Source organism: Rattus norvegicus, chromosome 19 (genome assembly GCF_021556685.1).
Source record: "Rattus norvegicus strain SHRSP/BbbUtx chromosome 19, alternate assembly SHRSP_T2T, whole genome shotgun sequence".
NCBI lineage: Eukaryota > Metazoa > Chordata > Mammalia > Rodentia > Muridae > Rattus > Rattus norvegicus.
The window spans coordinates 66,490,361-66,509,814 of record NC_141552.1 but is presented as its reverse complement, the minus strand read 5'-3'; the positions used below and the strand labels follow the sequence as shown (position 1 = coordinate 66,509,814).

At 49.6% G+C, this 19,454-nt stretch overlaps 1 protein-coding gene and 1 long non-coding RNA gene across 2 annotated transcripts in view; one reads left to right on the top strand and one right to left on the bottom strand.

Annotated features, from left to right (window-relative positions):
- Nucleotides 1-12,838, bottom strand: part of Spire2 (spire-type actin nucleation factor 2) — a 38,818-nt gene extending 25,980 nt beyond the window's left edge. Inside the window, 1 exon segment of the mRNA NM_001127538.2 lies at nt 12,577-12,838. Coding sequence (NP_001121010.2) covers nt 12,577-12,832 — 256 coding nt within the window. The 5' untranslated portion in view covers nt 12,833-12,838.
- Nucleotides 12,560-17,635, top strand: LOC147999501 (uncharacterized). Its single transcript, XR_015643664.1, has 2 exons — nt 12,560-12,968; nt 17,045-17,635. It is a non-coding gene; the product is annotated as an uncharacterized LOC147999501 (long non-coding RNA).
- Nucleotides 17,636-19,454: the final 1,819 nt, after the last annotated feature.

Genomic DNA, 19,454 nt, shown 5'->3' with positions numbered 1-19,454 from the left:
TCAGACTGCGACCGGAGCCAGGAAGGCCGCCAAAGACACTGAGAGCCCCATTAAAATAATGGGGAACAGGGGTTGGGGATTTAGCTCAGTGGTAGAGCGCTTGCCTAGGAAGCGCAAGGCCTTGGGTTCGGTCCCCAGCTCCGAAAAAAAGAAAAAAAAATAATGGGGAACAGCCCATCCCCCAAATCAGTGAGGCAAGAGAGAGAGAGAGAGAGCGAGCACTGAGAGAGCATGCTGTTGGAGGTTTGTCATCTGTCATCCCAGGGACTGTCCCCCACCCACAATGAATGCTTAGCAAAACTTTGTGGCTGTGACTGGATCCAGGCACTGGAAAGATGAACGAACGTTGAGCAAGAAGAGAGAGCCTCCTGGAAAGGTCACGCTGGGGATCAGGAAGGCGGGGCAGGCTGGTGGACATTAGTTGGTTCTGAGCACCCAGCCAGTCCTAGTCTTCAGCCCAGAGCAGCTTTCTGGCTGGAATTTGTAAAAAGACAATGTCTCATGGAGCCCAGGCTGGACTTGAAACTCAGCACGTAGCTAAGGAGAAACTTGAATTTCTGACCCTCTTGCTTCCACCTCCAGTGCAAATGCATCGGTTAATGTGGTGGAGACTGAGCCCGCACCTCCTGTGCATGCTGGTGCAGATGGCTCTACCGACGGTGCTGCCATCCTGGCCTGCGAGAAGAACGTTTTTTAGTGCGTCAATCGTTGTCTCTGTTAGGGTTTCTAATCCTGCAACAAAACACCATGCTCAAAAGACAAGTTGGTGAGAAAAGGGGCTTACTCAGCTCATACGTCCACACTACCCTTTATCAGCAAAGAAGTCAGGACAGGAACTCCAGCAGGACAGGAACCTGGAGGCAGGAGCTGATGCAGAGGCCATGGAGGGATATTACTTACTGGCTTGCTTCCCCTGGCTTGCTCAGCTTGCCCTCTTATAGAACCCAGGACCACCAGCCCAGGGACGGCACCACCCACCATGTGCTGGGCCCTCCCCCACTGATCACTAATTGAGAGACTAGAGAATGCCTTACAGCTGGATCTCATAGAGGCATTTCCTCAGCTGAGGCTCCTTCCTCTCTGGTGGTTCTAGCTTCTGTCAAGTTGACACACAAAGCCAGCCAGTACAATAGTCACTATGTTAACAAAAGATGTCCCAAAATTGTTTACAGATCTAATTAAGCTTCAAGTTGCAAAAGATTTAAGGAGTTTGCTTATGGCCGTTTTGAGGCAGACTATTATTGTCTAGCTCAAAGTCATTACAATCCTCCTGCCTCGGCTTCTTGAGTGCTGGGATTACAGGGGTAACCACTATTCCGTGGGGTCTTGGGTTTTAATGAGCAAGCTATGGCTTTGTGAGTTCCTGGGGTGACAGTGCACACAGCCAGGCCTAGAGATAACACAAAACTAACAAATGTTAGTCCTCGGCTGGGGCTGAGGGGTGAGACCTATGTGTGCTGTCACACCCAGCTGCCCAGATTTCTTCTCTACACACGAGGAAACTGGAGCTCAGGCAGAGTGAGGAATTTACTTGAAACCATAGGGATAATAAATAATGGAGCAGGGCCAACGAGTTCCCGTTATGTCTGAAATGCTAGGTCAGGACGGAGTTGGAGGCAGGCGCTCAGTTTCCATCATCGTCATTTCTGTCAGATGCAGCCGCAGCCTGGCGCTAATTTACCCAAGCAGGGTATCCTCGCCCTGAAAGAGATGGCCACTCCAGATTCTTTAGCTGAAGAGCAAATGAGAAGTCCAGGGGCTGGGGAGTGTCTCTGGAAGATTTCAGCTGGAGGACTGCCCAGCCCCCTCCAGTGGAAGGTGTGTCTGCCGCCAGTGGTGCGAGGTGGCATTGCCTCCGGGGAGCCAGCTGTCAGGTTCTGACCAGGCCACGGTTATGGGGCAAGTGGATGACATCACTTCATCATCCAGGGAACAGAAATGGCACCTTCCTGCCTAACTCAAGCTATCACCTCAAGGAAGGAGTGAGCTCACAGACTCAGAGACACTTCCTAGGGTGGGGATACCAGATGGATATGCAGTCGTGCAGTGGCTGACTAACTCCTTTGTGGGGTATAGGTCAGGGTCAGGGTTAACCATCCATCTGGTTCAACCCTGCCCCAGCTCTGACTCTACTAAGGAGGACTTTATACATCCTAGGGAGGCCTCTTGCTACACATTCCCCGCCCATGCCTGGGCTCCTGGAAGTATTTCGGACAGTGAGTGAGGGACGGAAGGAGCAGAGCCTTTTTAAGATCAAAAAGACTTCCTGCCCTGCCTCTCAGGCACAGGGCAATGAAGGAGTGGCAGACACAGTCCCCGGCAGACAAGGGAACTGTCACAGCCCTCAGAAGGCGGCCTGCCAAGTCTCTCAAAGTCATCAGCTCTCTCACCTTCTAACTTAGCACGCCAGCTTTTAGAAGGCACACCCCTGCATCACGACACCTACGAGATCACTCAGTGCTACATCTATCCTACAGAAAAAAAATCTTTAGAGTCCTCTAAAGATTGATACACACACAGGGCACCTGCACCTGGGACAGTAGGTGACACCAAAAAGAACAAGATGGCCTGGCAAGGGGTCAGATTAAGACATTTACTTGAGCCAGGAGGTGGCGCAGCTTTAACTCCTGCACTTGACAGGCAGAGGTGAATGTTTGAGTTCAGGGCCAGCCTGATCTATAGAGTAAATTCCAGGACAGCCAAGGGTACACAGAGAAATCCTGCCCGGAGAAACAAAAAAAGAAAAAAAAAAGAAAGAAAGAAAGAAAGAAAGAAAGAAAGAAAGAGAGAGGGGGGAGGGAGGAAGAGAAGAGAAGAGAAGAGAAAAAAATTTACTTGAAACCGGATCTGGGAAGCTGAGGCAATAAGATTCCAGTTTAAGGTCAACCTCAGTAACACAGAAAGAAAGACCCTGTTTCAAACAACCAATAAGATGTCTTTTGTGTGCTGAATTGATCCAAGGCCCCCACTCAGGGGGAAAAGACAGAACAGAGAGCAATGGCTGCCCTTAGCAGGAAGTACACAGCCCGAGTCCTGATATGTGCAGGAAACCCTCACATTCTTGGCAGCCTGTGGGGAGGGAGGACGGGCACCCAGGCGCATCGGCACAAGGACTCCTTCAAGGTCTTCCCCAAACTCTCTGAATTTGAGCGCCGGCTGCTCTGAGAGAGAACTGACATTGTCAGGACATGTCTCTGCCCTCACAGGACAGCCCACAACACTAACAGTCTCCAGTTCTGGAGGAGTCAACGCCCTTCCTAACTTTCATGAGCATCCGACACGCACACGGTACATGTACATACATTCAGGGAAGACTCTCATACACGTGAAATAAAATTTAAACAGAGGCCATCTGAATTTTAAAATACGTGGATTTGCTAAACTCAAGAAGTAAATTTGGGGCTGGACATTGTGGCAAACACCTTTAATCCCAGCACCCAGGAGGCAGAGACAGGTGGATCTCTCTGAGTTTGAGCAGCCTGGTCTACAGGGTCAGTTCCAGGGTAGCCAGGGCTACACAGAGAAACCCTATAAATAAATAAATTTGGGAGAGAGAAAATGCAGCACCTACATTTCTCCTAGGTCTGGCTACGGCCTCCAGCTGAGAGACTGGAGTCAAAGGTCATGTGACTGAGCAGTACCAGTTTCCTCTCGCAGAAGTGGTATCACTTACCACAAAGGGCTTGTCAGGATTGGGTGGAAACACACCCAGGGACTGGCTCTCGGTAAGTAAGCCACACATACGGGTGGGTAGCTTCCACTGTCAAGAAATGAACTGTAAAACTGAGTTGTGACCCAGGTCAAGCATCAGCCTTGGAAACTGGAGAAAGCTGAGAGGGAGAACCACCCACAGGAAGGCACACAGTCAGAGTCCCGTGTTTGTTTGACAAACGAATTCTGTGGGGCAAAGGGATACAGGTGTGTCTGCCCTGCTCCTCCACAGTTGGGCGGTGGCCGATCCTGGCCTGAGTGAGAACAGCAGGCTTCTCTAAGCCCTCACCCACACGCCTGATGCCCACACACCACTCCCAGGAAGCTCCTTGCAACAGCAGGAACCCCGTCCACCAGCGGCAGATCTGGAGGTGACCCACGTCAGCAGCGCACAAGGCTGAGATCTGCCTTGCACCCCGAACCTTGAGTGTTCATAATTCTCTAACAATGGGCTAATCTCGGAGACTGGAGTGGGGATGATAAATTGACAACCAAGACAGAGCAATGGGCAGGCCTGGCTTCTGTGCCCCCACACAGCTCCATATCCAACCTCTGACAGCACATCCAGGGACATGACCAAGGCCCCAACTGGTCCCAGCAGGAAGACAATGCACAGAGTCGACAGACATAGACTCAGCAAGATGGCTCAGCCGGTAAAAGTGCTCGTTCTGAAGACCTGAGTGCCAGCCTCAGAAGCGCAGAGGAAGGAAAGATCTGGAAGCTATCCACATGTGTTATGGCTGGCATGGGTATGCTCATCGTCATGACGTGTCTGTCTGTCTGTGTGTGTGTGTGTGTGTGTGTGAGAGAGAGAGAGAGGGGGGGGGTGAGAGAGAGGAAGAGAGAGAGAGAGGGAGAGAGGGAGAGGGAGAGAGAGAGAGAGAGAAACTGTGAAAACAGGTTAGACAGATGCTATTCCTTGGTGTGGGACGTTGATGAGGTGACTCCGTGGATAAGGGTCCTTCCCACCAAGTCAAACAACCTGAGTTCAAGCCCTGGGGTCCATATTATGGAAGGAGAGAACTGGCTCCTGAAAGTTGCCCTCTGATTTCCATGCCTGCCATGGGGTCTACACTCACACACACAAAATAAATATATTTAAAGATCAATTGTTTTCTTATTTCCTGTCTATGAGTGCTTTGCCTGCGTATACGTAAGCTCACCACATGCATGCAGTGCCCACAGAGGCCAGAAGAGGGCATCAGACCCTTTGGCTCTGGTTAAACTGCTTGGTGGTGCTGGGAACCAAACCCAGTCCTCTGGGAACCAAACCCAGTCCTCTGCGAGAGCAGCAAGTTCTCTCAGCCCATGAACCATCGCTCCAGCCTCAAACTTTATTTTTTTTTTCTACTTAAACTTCCATGCTCAGCTTCTGGTCATTTGTCATTCCAAGCTTCTTTATTTGAGAGGTGTTGGGGACCAATGCCTCACTATGTAGCTCTGGCTATCCTAGAACTCACTGGGTAGACCAGGCTGGCCTCAAACTCACAGAGATCCACCTGCCTCTGCATCCTGAGTGCTGGGATTAAAGGCGTGTGCCATCACCCCCGGCAGTGGAGGCATTTCTCAATCAAGGTTTCTCCTTCTCAGATGACGTATGTCAAGCTGACAGAAAACTAGCCAACACGGGCTGGAGAGATGGCTCAGTGGTTAAGAGCACTGACTGCTCTTCCAGAGGTCCTGAGTTCAATTCCCAGCAACCACATGGTGACTCACAACCATCAGTAATGGGATCCGATGCCCTCTTCTGGTGTCTGAAGACAGCATACAGTGTATGGATATATAATAAATAAATCTTTAAAAAAAAAAACTAGTGAACACATGGTGGTAGGAGTCAAGGCCTGGTACAATATGCCCACCAGTGACCAACGAGAAGGCAGTTGATACAAGTACAGTTTGGAACCAAGCTCGGGGCAGGTGTAGGATACAGATCTCTGGCCACGCAAAGGTGACCTGTTCTGGAAACGTGAACAATGGGGTAAGGCTTCCACAGCCTCCACGGCAGAAGTGTTGGCACAGAGCTGAGAGACCAATAGAACCATGACATTCATGTGTTTCATTACATGGGACTTTAATTTCATTTCCCGTTTTCTATTTCACTTCGTTGAGATCTGATATAGCTCAGGCTGGCTTTGAACTCACTATGTCGCTGAAGAGAACCCTGAACTCCTGACCCTCCTGCCTCGACCTCCTAAGAACGTGCCCTCATGCCCAGCTGCAGGCGAGGTTTTTATTTTATTATAAGAAATAACTAGGGGCCTGGTTACGGTTCAGTGGTGCACAGCAAGCACAAGGCCTTGGGTTCCATCCCAAGCTTGCATGTGGGCTCTGAGCAAATGCTAAATGACATCTATACTGAAGTACTTAGCGGGGGTGGTGGGGAGGGGTGTCAACAACTTCCTTGAAATGGACTAAAAATAACACAGAGAATGAGAGATTTTGATGGGAATACACTATGTTCATGTATGAAAACATTGCAAGTCAGGGCTGGAGAGGTGGCTTAGCCATTAAGAGCACTAGCTGCTCTTCCAGTTCAACTCCCGGCACCCACACAGAGGCTTATAACTTACGACTGTAACTCTAGGTCCAGGGGATCCGACACCTGCACACGGGCATGCTCTATCCTGTGGATAGACTGTGATGTGTGGTAAAGGAAATAGCCAGCCTCAGGGAAGACATTATTCTGGATTTATAGCCTCTCAAGCTGGAAGTGAATATACTATTGTTGTTTTAAGCCAGCGGTTTAAGAGTCTATTTACAAAGTTATAGGAACCTCACACATTCTCTTGTAAGTTCTGCCCACACTCTCCTCTTGCTTCCTCAGGGAAAGGACCACAAGCCCTCTGCCCTGGAATAAAGTAGGAGTCACTGGTCACTGAGAAAGCAGGAGCTAAACACCTCTTCCGGGTACTTTGGTCCTGGGGCTGGCTTACCTAACCATCATGGTGGCATTTCCAGGCAGCAAGGCCATCCCCCTCACCACTGTCTTACCTAGAGGACAACTTCCTCTGAGGAATGGCCAGAGATGCTTAAATGGTCTCCATTCTAGGGCCAGAACTCCCAGTATGAAGGGTGGAGAGGACCCTCACTGTGCCCACACCGTTAATACACCTGTGCTGAGCTGGACAATGAAATGATTCTCTGTGCACATCAGGGCAGGGGTGAGGTGGGGTAGTGACAGATGAGTGTGGTGGAAACCAGGGCCTTGAACATGGCAGCATGCCGGGGCCGCACCCCTACTACAGGCCGAACCATGCGAGTTACCCGGGGCCCCCACAGGCTGCCTAAGACCCAAGGCTGTATCCTTCCAGAAGGGCTCTACAGAACACAGAGACAAGCAGGTGGGCCAGGGACCAGCATCCTGCCTTTCTGTGTCTTGAAATCTTCTGGGCTGCCAACCTTGGCCCTAGGAAGTATCACAGAGGGAAAATACACTTGAAGAAGTGTCTTCTGGGCTGGAGAGACGGCTCAGCGGTTAAGAGCACTGACTGCTCTTGGGGCTGGGGATTTAGCTCAGTGGTAGAGCGCTTACCTAGGAAGCGCAAGGCCCTGGGTTCAGTCCCCAGCTCCGAAAAAAAGAACCAAAAAAAAAAAAAAAGCACTGATTGCTCTTCTAGAGGTCCTGAGTTCAAATCCCAGCAACCACATGGTGGCTCACAACCATCTGTAATGGGACCCGATGCCCTCTCCCGGTGTGTCTGAAGACAGTTACAGTGAACTCATATACACAAAATAAATACATCTTAAAAATATTTTTGGGGTTGGGGATTTAGCTCAGTGGTAGAGCGCTTGCCTAGGAAGCGCAAGGCCCTGGGTTCGATCCCCAGCTCCGAAAAAAAGAACCAAAAAAAAATTTTTTTAAAAAGTGTCTTCCTGGGGTTGGGGATTTAGCTCAGTGGTAGAGCGCTTGCCTAGGAAGCGCAAGGCCCTGGGTTCGGTCCCCAGCTCCAAAAAACAGAACCAAAAAAAAAAAAAAAAAAAAAAAAGTGTCTTCCTGCAAGGCCTAATTCAGAGGTGAAAATAAGTCAGAAGAGTTGTCCACACACTCATACCCAGCTCACACCCACATCAGGCATCCTGCCACAACCCCACAGCACTAAGACCCCACTCCCCCCACAAAATACCCCCACTTTTCCTTTTCTGAGTCGGAAGTCCCAGGGAGAGGCCACTGGCCATCAAGAAGTACACAGGGAGCCCTTTGCAGGACTGCATTCCTTAGGCTACAGCCTGCATTTGTGCCAAGGGTTCCTGTGCATGGACCCTGGATACTGTATCCCAGGCCCAGCATGGCCAAGGTACACAAGGGTGTGGCCCACAGACACCTGCTGCTGTACCTCAGGCCAGGGCTCTCCTTTGGTGGTGAGCTCTAAGGCTACAGACACACAGACATTAGTTCTGAGGCAGGCGCCATGTCGTGCCCATCTTGTTGACTTTGGGCAGCTGTCTCTCCTATGTGGTAGGCGGAGTGGGGATCTCCACAGGATGCTCTGGCATGGCAGGGAGAGTGAGCCTAACACTGTTGGGCACTCCCCTCACTGGCGTCTCTGAGCATGCTCCAACCACCCATCCGAGGAAGCCTAACGTTAGCCCACCATCACTTAGCACTGTGACCTTCACAGGGCACAGGATGTACAGCTCTGGGTGCCTTGAAGTCATGAGGCAGACAACACAGCTGCGACCAGGACTCCAGAAACATGAGCAGGAGCTGCCTGGGAAGGACCTCGCTCAACAAACAAGCTTGTTTCAACTACAAATATTCTGACACCCAGGAGACTCTGGAGGGACAGATTCCCTCCTCCTAATCGGTTTTGGGTCCCCTCACAATGACTGGGAGAGCACTGTCCTTGGATAGGGCCACATGCAGTGCTGAGCTTTTAAAGAAGAAAAGCCATCGGAACAGGGAGCCCCTGGTACCTGATAAAGGCCAAGGATTCCAACTCCAGAGGTTCAGTGACATTTCTTAGTAGCCAAAGATCTACTTATGCTCAAAGAGGGGGCACTGGGCTGAGACAGACAAAGGAACACCCAGGTGCGACAGATGACCCATTTACACATGCAGTTACAGTGACAGCAACACAACTGAGGAGTGGGGAGAGGACCCAGGAGCGCTGGCCTCTTTCTGGATACGCCCGAGTGAGCACACTCGGCCTCCTTCTAACTTCCCACCACTTCTCTGTGACTTTAGCATCGTCCAGCAATAACAGCGAAGATACAGCAGGTGGTGATGGCGCTCACCTCTGATTCCAGCACTCGGGAGGCACAGCCAGGTGGATCTCTGTGAGTTCAAGGCCAGCCTGGTCTACAGAGTGAGTTCCAGGACAGCCAGGGCTACACAGAGAAACCTTGTCTTGAAACACACACACACACACACACACACACACACACACACACACACACACACACACACACTAAAATAAGTCACCCTTTCTTCAACATACTCATCCTCCACACTGGAGAAGTGGATCAGTGGTTAAAAGCATCTACTGGGGCTGGAGAGATGGCTCAGCGGTTAAGAGCACTGACTGCTCTTCCAGAGGTCCTGAGTTCAAATCCCAGCAACCACATGGTGGCTCACAACCATCTGTAAAGAGATCCAATGCCCTCTTCTGGTGTGTCTGAAGACAGCTACAGTGTACTTATATATAATAAATGAATAAATCTTTAAAAGAAAAAAAAAGCATCTACTGTCCTTAGACCCAACTCTAATTCCTAACACCCATATCAGGTAGCTTACAACCTCCTGGGGGCATCTCATACCTCTGAATTCTGCAGACTCCTCCTGCATTCGTGTATGTGTACATGTACACACGCACACACACAATTAAAAATAATAAAAATAATTATTAATTTAAAAAAGAAAAGAGAGGTCAGGTATAGTGGCAATTTGAGCACTTAAGAGGCTGAGGCAAAAAAGGGACTTGAGTCCCAAGAACCTCTCTGTCACTGTCTCTTTCTCTCTCTCTCTCTCTCTCTCTCTCTCTCTCTCTCTCACACACACACACACACACACACACACACACACACACACACACACACCTAGGAGTGACTATCAAGAAGTCTTCCAATCTAAGATTAAGAGACTGCCAGAAATTTCACGTCTGAAATTTCAACATTCAGGACACAAAGGTGGGAGGAGTTTAAAGCCATCCGAGCTACATAGCAAATTCAAGACCAGTCTGAGCTACATGAGGAGATGCTGTGTCAAAGAAACAAAATCAGGAGGCTGGGGAGATGGTTCAGTGGATACAGTCCTGCCGCACAAGCATGAAGAACTAAATTTGGATCGGCAGTACCCATGTAAAAGCTGAGGTTAGGGCTGGAGAGATGGCTCAGTGGTTAAGAGCACTGACTGCTCTTCCAGAGGTCCTGAGTTCAAATCCCAGCAACCACATGGTGGCTCACAACTGTCTGAAATGAGATCCGATGCTCTCTTCTGGTGTGTCTGTGTACTTATGTATATATAATAAGTAAATAAACCTTTTTTAAAAAGAAAGCTGAGGTTAGCAGCTTCTTTTAGTGCTGGGGTCTGGAGATAGTGTGGTACACCACGCAGCTGCCAGTCAAGCAGAAACAGTGGGCTTCAGGCTTAGTGAGAGAGTCAGGTGGAGGATCAGACCTGCATGGCTCAGAGATTGACCTGAGTGACAGCATCCAGGGTATCAAACATCTGACACAGAAGGTTAAGAAACTCTACTCAGCAGGTCAGAAACAGCTACTTCAGGAATAAACTACAAAAATCCTGTAGGGAATTCACTGGTCCCTCAAGTCCAGAAAAATGCTGGGCTAGCTACTTTCAGGGGGTGGCTACCTCCAAGTTTCAGCAGCTTTATGAAGTTCAGAGACCGCTCTGGTAAATATATTTTACTTTTTCCTTCAGGATCCAGCAAGCCCTGTAGTCCCAGCATCATCGGGGGCCTTGACCTCAAGGGTTCAATATCAACCCAAACAACATAGCAAGATCCTGTTCTAAACCAACCAACCAAACCCCAAAGCAAGTCATGACCCTCATTCGCCTTCGTGGGGTGTGTTTAACGACAGACACCAAAGATAATAGAGGATAGAAAGTGAAGTTGGACCCCTTGGTGCCTGACACAGACAGGTTCCTCTCCCCAAAGGTCAACATAGAGTACTTTCTCTGAACTTTGACCTAGCAGGAAGTGCTACTAGTCTGAGAACAATAAGACGGTAAGGCATGCAACTCTGGGTGGTGGGTGGGTGGAGAGCCAGGCTATGAGTATCCTTTTTGAGGTTCAGGAGAAACCCAGCAGGGAGCTCTGCTTGGTTTGTTCATGGTGCAGCCCACCACCATGACAGTGGCAAGCCACTTACAACCTTAACCCTCAGTTTCCTTGTCTTGAACATCACGGCCAGACCAAGCTGCCTGTATTCCTGAGTTGCTCTGCAGTGCTGAGAGCCAGATCCTGGGTTACAGTCTGTATGGCAAGCAATGGGGTGAGCCCAGGAATAGTCTTGTGAGAAGGCCGGAGCCTCAGAAGCTTCACGAGTCTGCAGGCTGTGAGAGTTGATGGTGGCGCACCTGTCCCTTCAGGCCAGCCTTGGAAGAGGGAGCCAGACACTTTATGCAAATCATGCTACTTTCTGAGCGAACTGACCAAGGTTAAACCTCCGCCTACCAGGGGGTTGTGTTTATTACTTCCCTGTGAAACATATGGGTGCTTTTGTGCAAAATTTAACAACTTGCAAGTGTCAGGCAGGGGTGAGAAAGGAGGAAGGACACGGGTACAGGCTGAGGAGCCTGGGAAATGATGGTGGCTCCTGTGTGTGCACAGTGCGCCCTCCCTGTTACAGAGGCAGCTGTTGTCCACTTCTCCTCCTCGCTTGTCATTCCTAGTCCCCCGCAGATGCCTGCTTGAGAGAATTTCTGCAAGCCCACAGCTCTCAGGGTTGGAGAGAGGCCAGCCTTCACTCAGCAAACACACAGCCTGCCTTTGTGCTCCCAACAGGGTATCAACTTTTAGGGTACTATCACTGTATGCTGTATACTAGAACTACAATTCTCAGGGGGGCAGGGGGGAAATGGTAAATAGAAGCTTGAACTCACCACTCTGAATAGAATTCAATAATCTTTCAAAAGCTTAACGGTTGGTTCTCACTGATGTTTAAGGTTGGTTTTTTTTTTTAAATCAGATTATACAATCTACTTGCACTTAACAATTAAACTCAGGAAATTAGTATCTATTCAGTACAGACTCAGAACAAGGCACAGTTCTCCTGCTCTCCCTGCCCCGAGGAAAAGACACACATCTCTAAGTAACCTTAAGGTCTGCAGTGTCCCCAGCGGAGAGTACCAGTTTCATGTGAATAGCAAGGAATCACCCAGGGGCCCTGCCAGAGCAAGGCCAGAGGACTACAGACTCCCCCAAACCCATCTTGAAGGGAACTGGCTATCGAGAGGCTTCTGGAATGCTGTGCTCAGGGACTTTAAGGTAAAAGATACTCTGGCTTTTAACCAAAGTCCCTCTCCCCTGGGGAAAGCGTCCCTGGGCGCGAGCTGCCAACGGGCCGCTTCACATCAGGAGTGATGGTCTGCTGGTAGGGTTATCCCAGACCCTGTGTGTGTGTGTGTGTGTGTGTGTGTGTGTGTGTGTGTGTGAGAGAGAGAGAGAGAGAGAGAGAGAGAAAGAGAGGGGAGACTGGGGTTCTCCTGGATCAAAAGAGAAGACAAGGAGTCCCCGATCCAGAGGGCAGGGTGGGGCCTTCCCGGTCCGGCAGACAGCCATCAGCACTGATGAGAGAAAGGTCGAGGCCCGGTCACCTGGCACCCTAGTGCCCCCGGCGCGTCCGCCCGTCCGCCCGCCCGCCCGCCGCGCCGGCCACACCCCCACCCACTCCGCGGCGCCTTACCGGGCTCCAGCCGCGCGCCAACCGAGCCGTCCCTACGCAGGAGGATGTCTGCCGTGTCCCGGATGCGCCGCACGCCGCCCGGCTCGCCCCGCAGCCCGCGGCAGCCCTGGAAGCACACCGCCCAGGCCTGCTCCTCGTTGATGGGCTGCTCGTACACCTTCAGCACTTCCTCCAGGGACAGCTCCCACGGCTCGGGCCGCGCCGCGCCCCCCGCGCGTTCGGGAGCTGCTGCGCCGCCGCCGCCCGCCCGGGCCATGGCCGCCCATCATCGCCGCCCGCGCGCGCGGCGGGTCTCCATAACAGCGGGGCGACGCACCGCCGAGCGAGGGGGCGGGTCCCGCGCCGCCCGTGTGCTTTGTCATTCCGGCCCCGCCCCTCGCGGGCAGTTGCAGGTGAGGGCGGGGGCTAGTGGAGGAGGAGGAGGCTGACTGTCGAAGAGGCGGGGCCGGGCGGGGTGGGGAGAGAAGACCAGTAGGGAAAGGGCGAGCGGGGGAGGAGGGGTAGAGCTAGAGGGGGCAGCGGGAGAGGGAGGGTGCACAAGAGCAGAGGACTCAGGAGGGTTGGGGGAGTGAGAGGAAGAAAGTGGATTGAAGAGGGGTGGGTTTGAGCATGATGGGGACCGTGAAAACACACACACACACACACACACACGTTCACGCACTCCTTGGCTCTGGCTCTTTAAAGCAGACAGTGCCTGTGATAGCCTTTGTGGAAGGCCTGGATAGCAAAGGACCTTAGGAGGTCGCTATGGTGTGATTGGCGCAAAGATGATACAGGCCTTCAGGGATGGAGTACTTCGTAAATGGTCCTTTCTCTGCTCGGAAGGATGAGCTTTAAACCCCTTAGTGACTTAGTGACAAACAATGTGACCGTGCTAACACAACACCTCATTTCCAGAGTGTGTTGCCTCCATTCCAGGCCAGCTACTACAGGTTACAGAAGTGGTAGCAAGCTAAGCACAGCACACAAGCTTTGTTGAAAGCGATTTCAGCCATATTTACCACTGTTGAGAAGAACAGAGCAAAAAGATGCAGCTGGGAGATCAATAACAAGGCAGTTGGTCTCAGGCTTGGCTACGAGGTGGGGGGTGGGGGTAGAATAATCACCTAGGAAGCACAAGGCTAGGACCGGATCTGACCAGATCTGTTGGAGTGAAACTCTCAACTGTGGAGTTCCCTGAAGTTCTGGACAGCTAAGGCTGGAACATAGGTGTAAGATAGTTTCACCTCGTTTGAGAGAGACTTGGTGTGGGGTGGCTGACAATCTCCTCTGGATTCTTAATTTTTTTTTTTTTAAAGATTTATTTAATGTATATGAGCACACTGTAGCTATCTTCAGACATACCAGAAGAGGGCATCAGACCCCATTCCAGATGGTTGTGAGCCACCATGTGGTTGCTGGGAATTGAACTCAGGACCTCTGGAAGAGCAGTCAGTGCTCTTAACCACTGAGCCATCTCTCCAGCCCCCTTTAGTTGTTTCTTAAGGAATTGTGTCCCAGCAACAAAATATCTTCCATGCCTGCTCTCTTTCTCTCAAACCTTTGAATTTTCTTTATTGGCTACAAGTGTTTGAGTTCTTTTATAGTAAGTGCTGGCCCCAGCAGCTGCTGACTTTTGCATCTGGAACTTGTTCAGAGAATCCCTAAGTACTTCCGGGGTATCATCCAGTAATATTATAAAACAATGGGCTTCACGTGCACACTCAAAGTGCATTTAAATTCACACACACACACACACACACACACACACACACAGACACACTCAAGAATATATGTTTTTATGGTGCTAGGGAATGAGCCTGGGGCCTTCATGTACTAGGTAAACACTGTAAAACAGAACCAAGCCCTGCCCCTGTTGGTAATGAACGAAATGTACACGTTAGGTTCTGCTGTCTTTCTCCTCTTATCTAAAGATGAATTCCTCCTAGCCACAGTCAGCATGAGGAAGCAGAAGTGTTAGTCAGCATTGCGGTCACTTGTCATTTACTTATATATCAACCACAGTGCCAGAGGAACCCAGAAATGGACCTCAGGTGAGACATTAGCCCCAAACCTCTTGATTGTCGCCATTGTAGCAAGAAGGATTTCCACCTGGGAGCCCAAAGTGACTTACAGCCAGCCATCAGAATTAAAGAGAGGATCAACTCAAAGATTAATTAAACCGACCTTGGTCCTGCGACTAGAGCTGATTGGTGCTCTCGGTGCAGTAATGAACTCTACCTGTTTGTAACTGAAGTCGGCCAAGATGACTCTCTCCTTCAGTTAAAAGTGGCACTTGGGCTAAAACATTTGGTTTGTCTGCAGACCGTTTCAAGGTTGAATCACAACTGGAGAAGTATTTCTAGCTGGGTCGTGGTGGTACACGCCTTTAGTCTCAGCACTTAGAAGGTAGAGGCAGGTAAGGGGTCTCTGAGTCCCCGGCCAGCCCGACGCACAGAGCAAGTTCCAGGAGAGCCAGGGCTACACAGAGAAACCCTGTTTCAAAAAACCAAATAATAAACTAAAATAAAGAAGGAATATGGGGCTGGAGCGATGGCTCAGCGGTTAAGAGCACTGACTGCTCTTCCAGAGGTTCTGAGTTCAATTCCCAGCAACCACATGGTGGCTCACAACTGTCTGTAATGGGATCTGATGCCCTCTTCTGGTGTGTTTGAAGACAGCAACAGTGTACTCATATAAAAACAAACAAACAAACAAACAAATAAGAAATGTCTTCCATACCTTCAGCTTTCTGTGTGGATTTTATAAACAAAGCATCTTGGTTTTGACTGTTAAAAAAGAGAAGAAGAAGGGGTTGGGAGATGGCTCAAAGGTTAAGAGCACTGACTGCTCTTCCAGAGGTCCTGAGTTCAATTCCCAGCAACCACATGGTGGCTCACAACCATCTGCAAGGGACTCCATGCCCTCTTCTGGTGTGTCTGAAGACAATGATAGTGTTCTCATATACATAAAATTAATAAATAAATCTTAAAAAGAAAGAAAAGAAAGGAGGAGCAGCAGCAAGTCATGGTGATGCACACTTTTGATCCCAAGATTTTGAAGGAAGAGGCAGGCAGATCTCTGAGTTTAAGGCCAGCCCTGGTCTACACAGTAAATTCCAAATGAGGCAGAGCTAAACAGTGAGTCCCTGTCTCAAAAAACAAACAAACAAAAAAAAAAAAAAAACAAGAAGTGGAGGGGGTAGGTGAGGGCTATGGGTACTTGATAGTAAGGAGCTGGGTTATATATGCCTTTGGTCATCTATACTGTGTGCTTGGTGCTTTGAAAATCATCCTCTGGGGCTGGAGAGATGGCTCAGTGGTTAAGAGCACTGACCGCTCTTCAAATCCCAACAACCATCTGTAATGGGATCTGATGCCCTCTTCTGCTATGTCTGAACACAGCTACAGTGTATTCATATGTGATAAATAAATTTTTTTTAAAAAAAGAAAGAAAATCATCCTCAGGAGAATGGCTGTGGGTTGGTGACTATACAGCCATAAATGGAAAAGCTCTAGAAGTTAATCTGTGAGCATCTGTAAAGACACAGACAGTAGAGAGTCCTGATTTTAGGTTTCTGTATATCAACTGATTAAGGGAAGGCTGGATGCTCAGCTACTCTGTGGCTGCCATTCAGAGCCCCCACACCCCCCCTCGCCATGGTATGTACCGCAGGGCTGCAGGGCTCTAGAGCCTCTTGTGACTTGGTAGAACAGGTGAGGTGCCTGGCACCAAGGCTAGAGAGGACATGGCACATAGCCAGTTTCAGGCAAAGGTCTCATCCCTTCACCTAGGCACAGGCAGAACCGATCCGCCTGCCAGAAATAGAGTGGAGGGGCCCCTGGCCATCCAAACCCAAGTCCACTTCAGATTCAGGTCGACCTCTCCCTGGAGACTCCACCTATACTGTTTGCAGTGAGCAAGCAGGCTTTGTGTTACCTGGATTCAAAGGCCCTGAATGTGGTCTTTGTCACATTCTGTGCAGCCAGGCAGAGCCAGAGTTCAAGGGTCCGAGAGGAAAAGCCGAAATCCGAGAGTCTGGTTTTGTGTCTAGGTTTATTTTTGGGGTAATGATAAAGGCTATGAATCTCCAGAGATAACAGAGCCAGGCTCAATGAAAGAGCCCAGGACAGCTCAGAGGGAGGGGCTCTGGGAATGGGTGTCCCAAGGTTTCTGGGCTAGTGACTAGAGGTACAGGGGCAGTGAGAAAGGATCCAGAGAATAGGACCGCATACTGCCACGAGGCACAAGAGGGGTGCAGAGTGGAGTCAAAAGGAAGAGAGGAAACTTAAAAATCGGAACTGCCCAGAGAGCAACAGTCAGGATCCTCAGAGACGCAGGATGCTTCAAAGCACACAGAAGTCGGTGAGGCTGGAGATGGTGAAAGGGCCCCTACTCTCAAGATCAGGAGGGGAAAGTATTTAAGCACCCTGCTTGTTGCCCATTGAGAAGAGTTGACGTCGCCTGCAAATTTTGAAACTATTTTCAGAAAGTCCAGTGACCTCGAATGAACGGAACCCCTTCCTAGTGTGACACTTGGGCTCGTGGTCACTGAAATCGCTCCTCACAGCTGACATCCAGTCTTGGATGACGATCCAGGCACCCTCTACTTTCCCTGGGGCCTAAACAGTGGGAGACTGGAGCCGTGGTCGTGGTTCATACTGCTTCAAATATTCAAAAACGGTACACACTGGAAACTCTTACACCCGGCGCTGGTCCCAGCTCTTATTCCTCTCAGAGACAATGATTGTAATGGTGTGCTGGCTGGTTTTATGTTAACTTGACACAGTTATGGTCATCTACGAGAAGGGAACTGAGGAAGTGCCTCCATGAGATCCAGCTGTAAGGCATTTTCTTAATTAGTGATTAATGGACGAGGGCTCAGCCACTATGAGTGGGAAAACCTCTGGGCTGGTGGTCCTGCAGTCTATAAGAAAGCAAACCAGTAAGCAGCACCCCTCCATGGCCTCTGCATCAGCCCCTGCCTCCAAGTCCCTTCCCTGTTTGAGTTCCTGCCCTGATTTCCATCAGTGATGGACGATGATATGGAAGTGTAAGCTGAATAAACATTTTTACCCCAGTTTGGTTTGGGTCATGGTGTTTCACCAGAACAATAATAATATCAGATAAGAAAATGTGCTTTTGGGGTTGGGGATTTAGCTCAGCGGTAGAGCACTTGCCTAGCAAGTGCAAGGCCCTGGGTTCAGTCCCCAGCTCCGAAAAAAAAAAAAAGACAATGTGCTTTTGCTTTCCTTCCTGAAATATCATATACCCAGGACAAATAGATACATCTCTATAGAGAGGCATGTCACACGCCCTACTCTGCACACGAGGAAAGAGTGGGTGCCTCTGTGCACTGCTTCTGCATTCTACAGAACTGCGGGTCTCTTTGTGGGGAGACCAGAACCTCTTTGGAGTCCCCACTGAGGGACATGAGGTTGTGTGCAGTCCTAGTCAACCGTCCATGCTGTTCGCTTAGTTGTAGCCACACCAACTACTTTGCACAGGGTGAGAATGGAGATGACTCCTGCCGGTTTCTATGCACGTCTGTTAATCTCAGGAAACAGACAGCCCAATGCCTCAGCAGTCAAGAGCGCTCTACCTTTCAGAGGACTAGGGTTCAGTTTAAACCCAACACGCACATGTTGGCTCACAACCACCGGCAACTCCAGGAAGGGGGATTCAGTGCCCTCTTCTGACCTCCAGGGTCACAAGTACACACACGGCACACATAAACACACACATGTAAAACACATAAGATAAAAACAAATTTGCTTTACATTTTTTTTATTAAAAAGAGTATATAAACATATAACTTTCTTACAGGACTAGCTAGGAACTAAACCCAGCGCCCACTCAGCCAGTAGTCTACGTTTGACCTACTTCCTACACTCAGGCAGGAACTTCAGACGAGTATCAGCAAACTGCTGTCCAAGAGGCTGTCTCCACGTAGGTACACATCTGTAGTGTTTTCCTTGGCTGCCCTGACAGAGACTTTGAATCTGCCAGATGTGGTAGCTCACACTTGTAATCCACCACTCTGTGGGCAGAAGTGAGAAGATGGGGAGTCCTTAGGCCAACATGAGCTATGTAGGGAGACCTTGTCTCAAAAGCAAAACGGGCTGGGCATGGCCGTGCACGCCTTTAGTCCCAGCACTTGAAGACAGAGGCAGTTGAATCTCTGAGGATTCAAGGCCGGTCTGGGGTATACAAGGAGTTCTGGGTCAGCCAGGATTACAGGCTGAGACCTGCCCCCACGCATGTATGTGTACATGCACAAACCATAACAAAAAATGGGCCCGGAAGATGGCTCACCAAGTAAAGGTTTTGCTGCCCAAACCTGATGATCCCCATAATTCACAGGGAAAAGAAGAGAATCGACTCCTGGAAGTTTCCCTCAAACTTCTCTATGTGTCCCATGGCATCCTGAATTATCTCACACCCTGTGTCTGTCTGTCTGACTCTCTCTCTCTCCCTCTCTTACTCACACTACTACTAATAAATACAAATTAAAATCCTTATAAATCTTTCATAGATACATATGGCTTAATGTATTTTGCTTGTTAGAGTAAAGAACAGATTTATATATTTTTTAAATTTATTCCATGTATGTAAGTACACTGTTGCTGTCTTCAGACACACCTGAAGGGGACATCGGATCCCATTATGGATGGTGTGAGCCACCATGTTGTTGCTGGGAATTGAACTCAGGACCTCTGGAAGAGCAGTCAGTGCTCTTAACCGCTGAGCCATCTCTCCAGCCCAGATTTATATTTTTTTTTGTTTTATTATTGTTCTAATTTTTCTTTTTTAAAACTTTTTTTTTTTTTTTTTTTTTTTTTGGAGACAGGGTCTCTCTATGTATCCCCGGCTGGCCTGGAATTCACTTTGGAGATCAG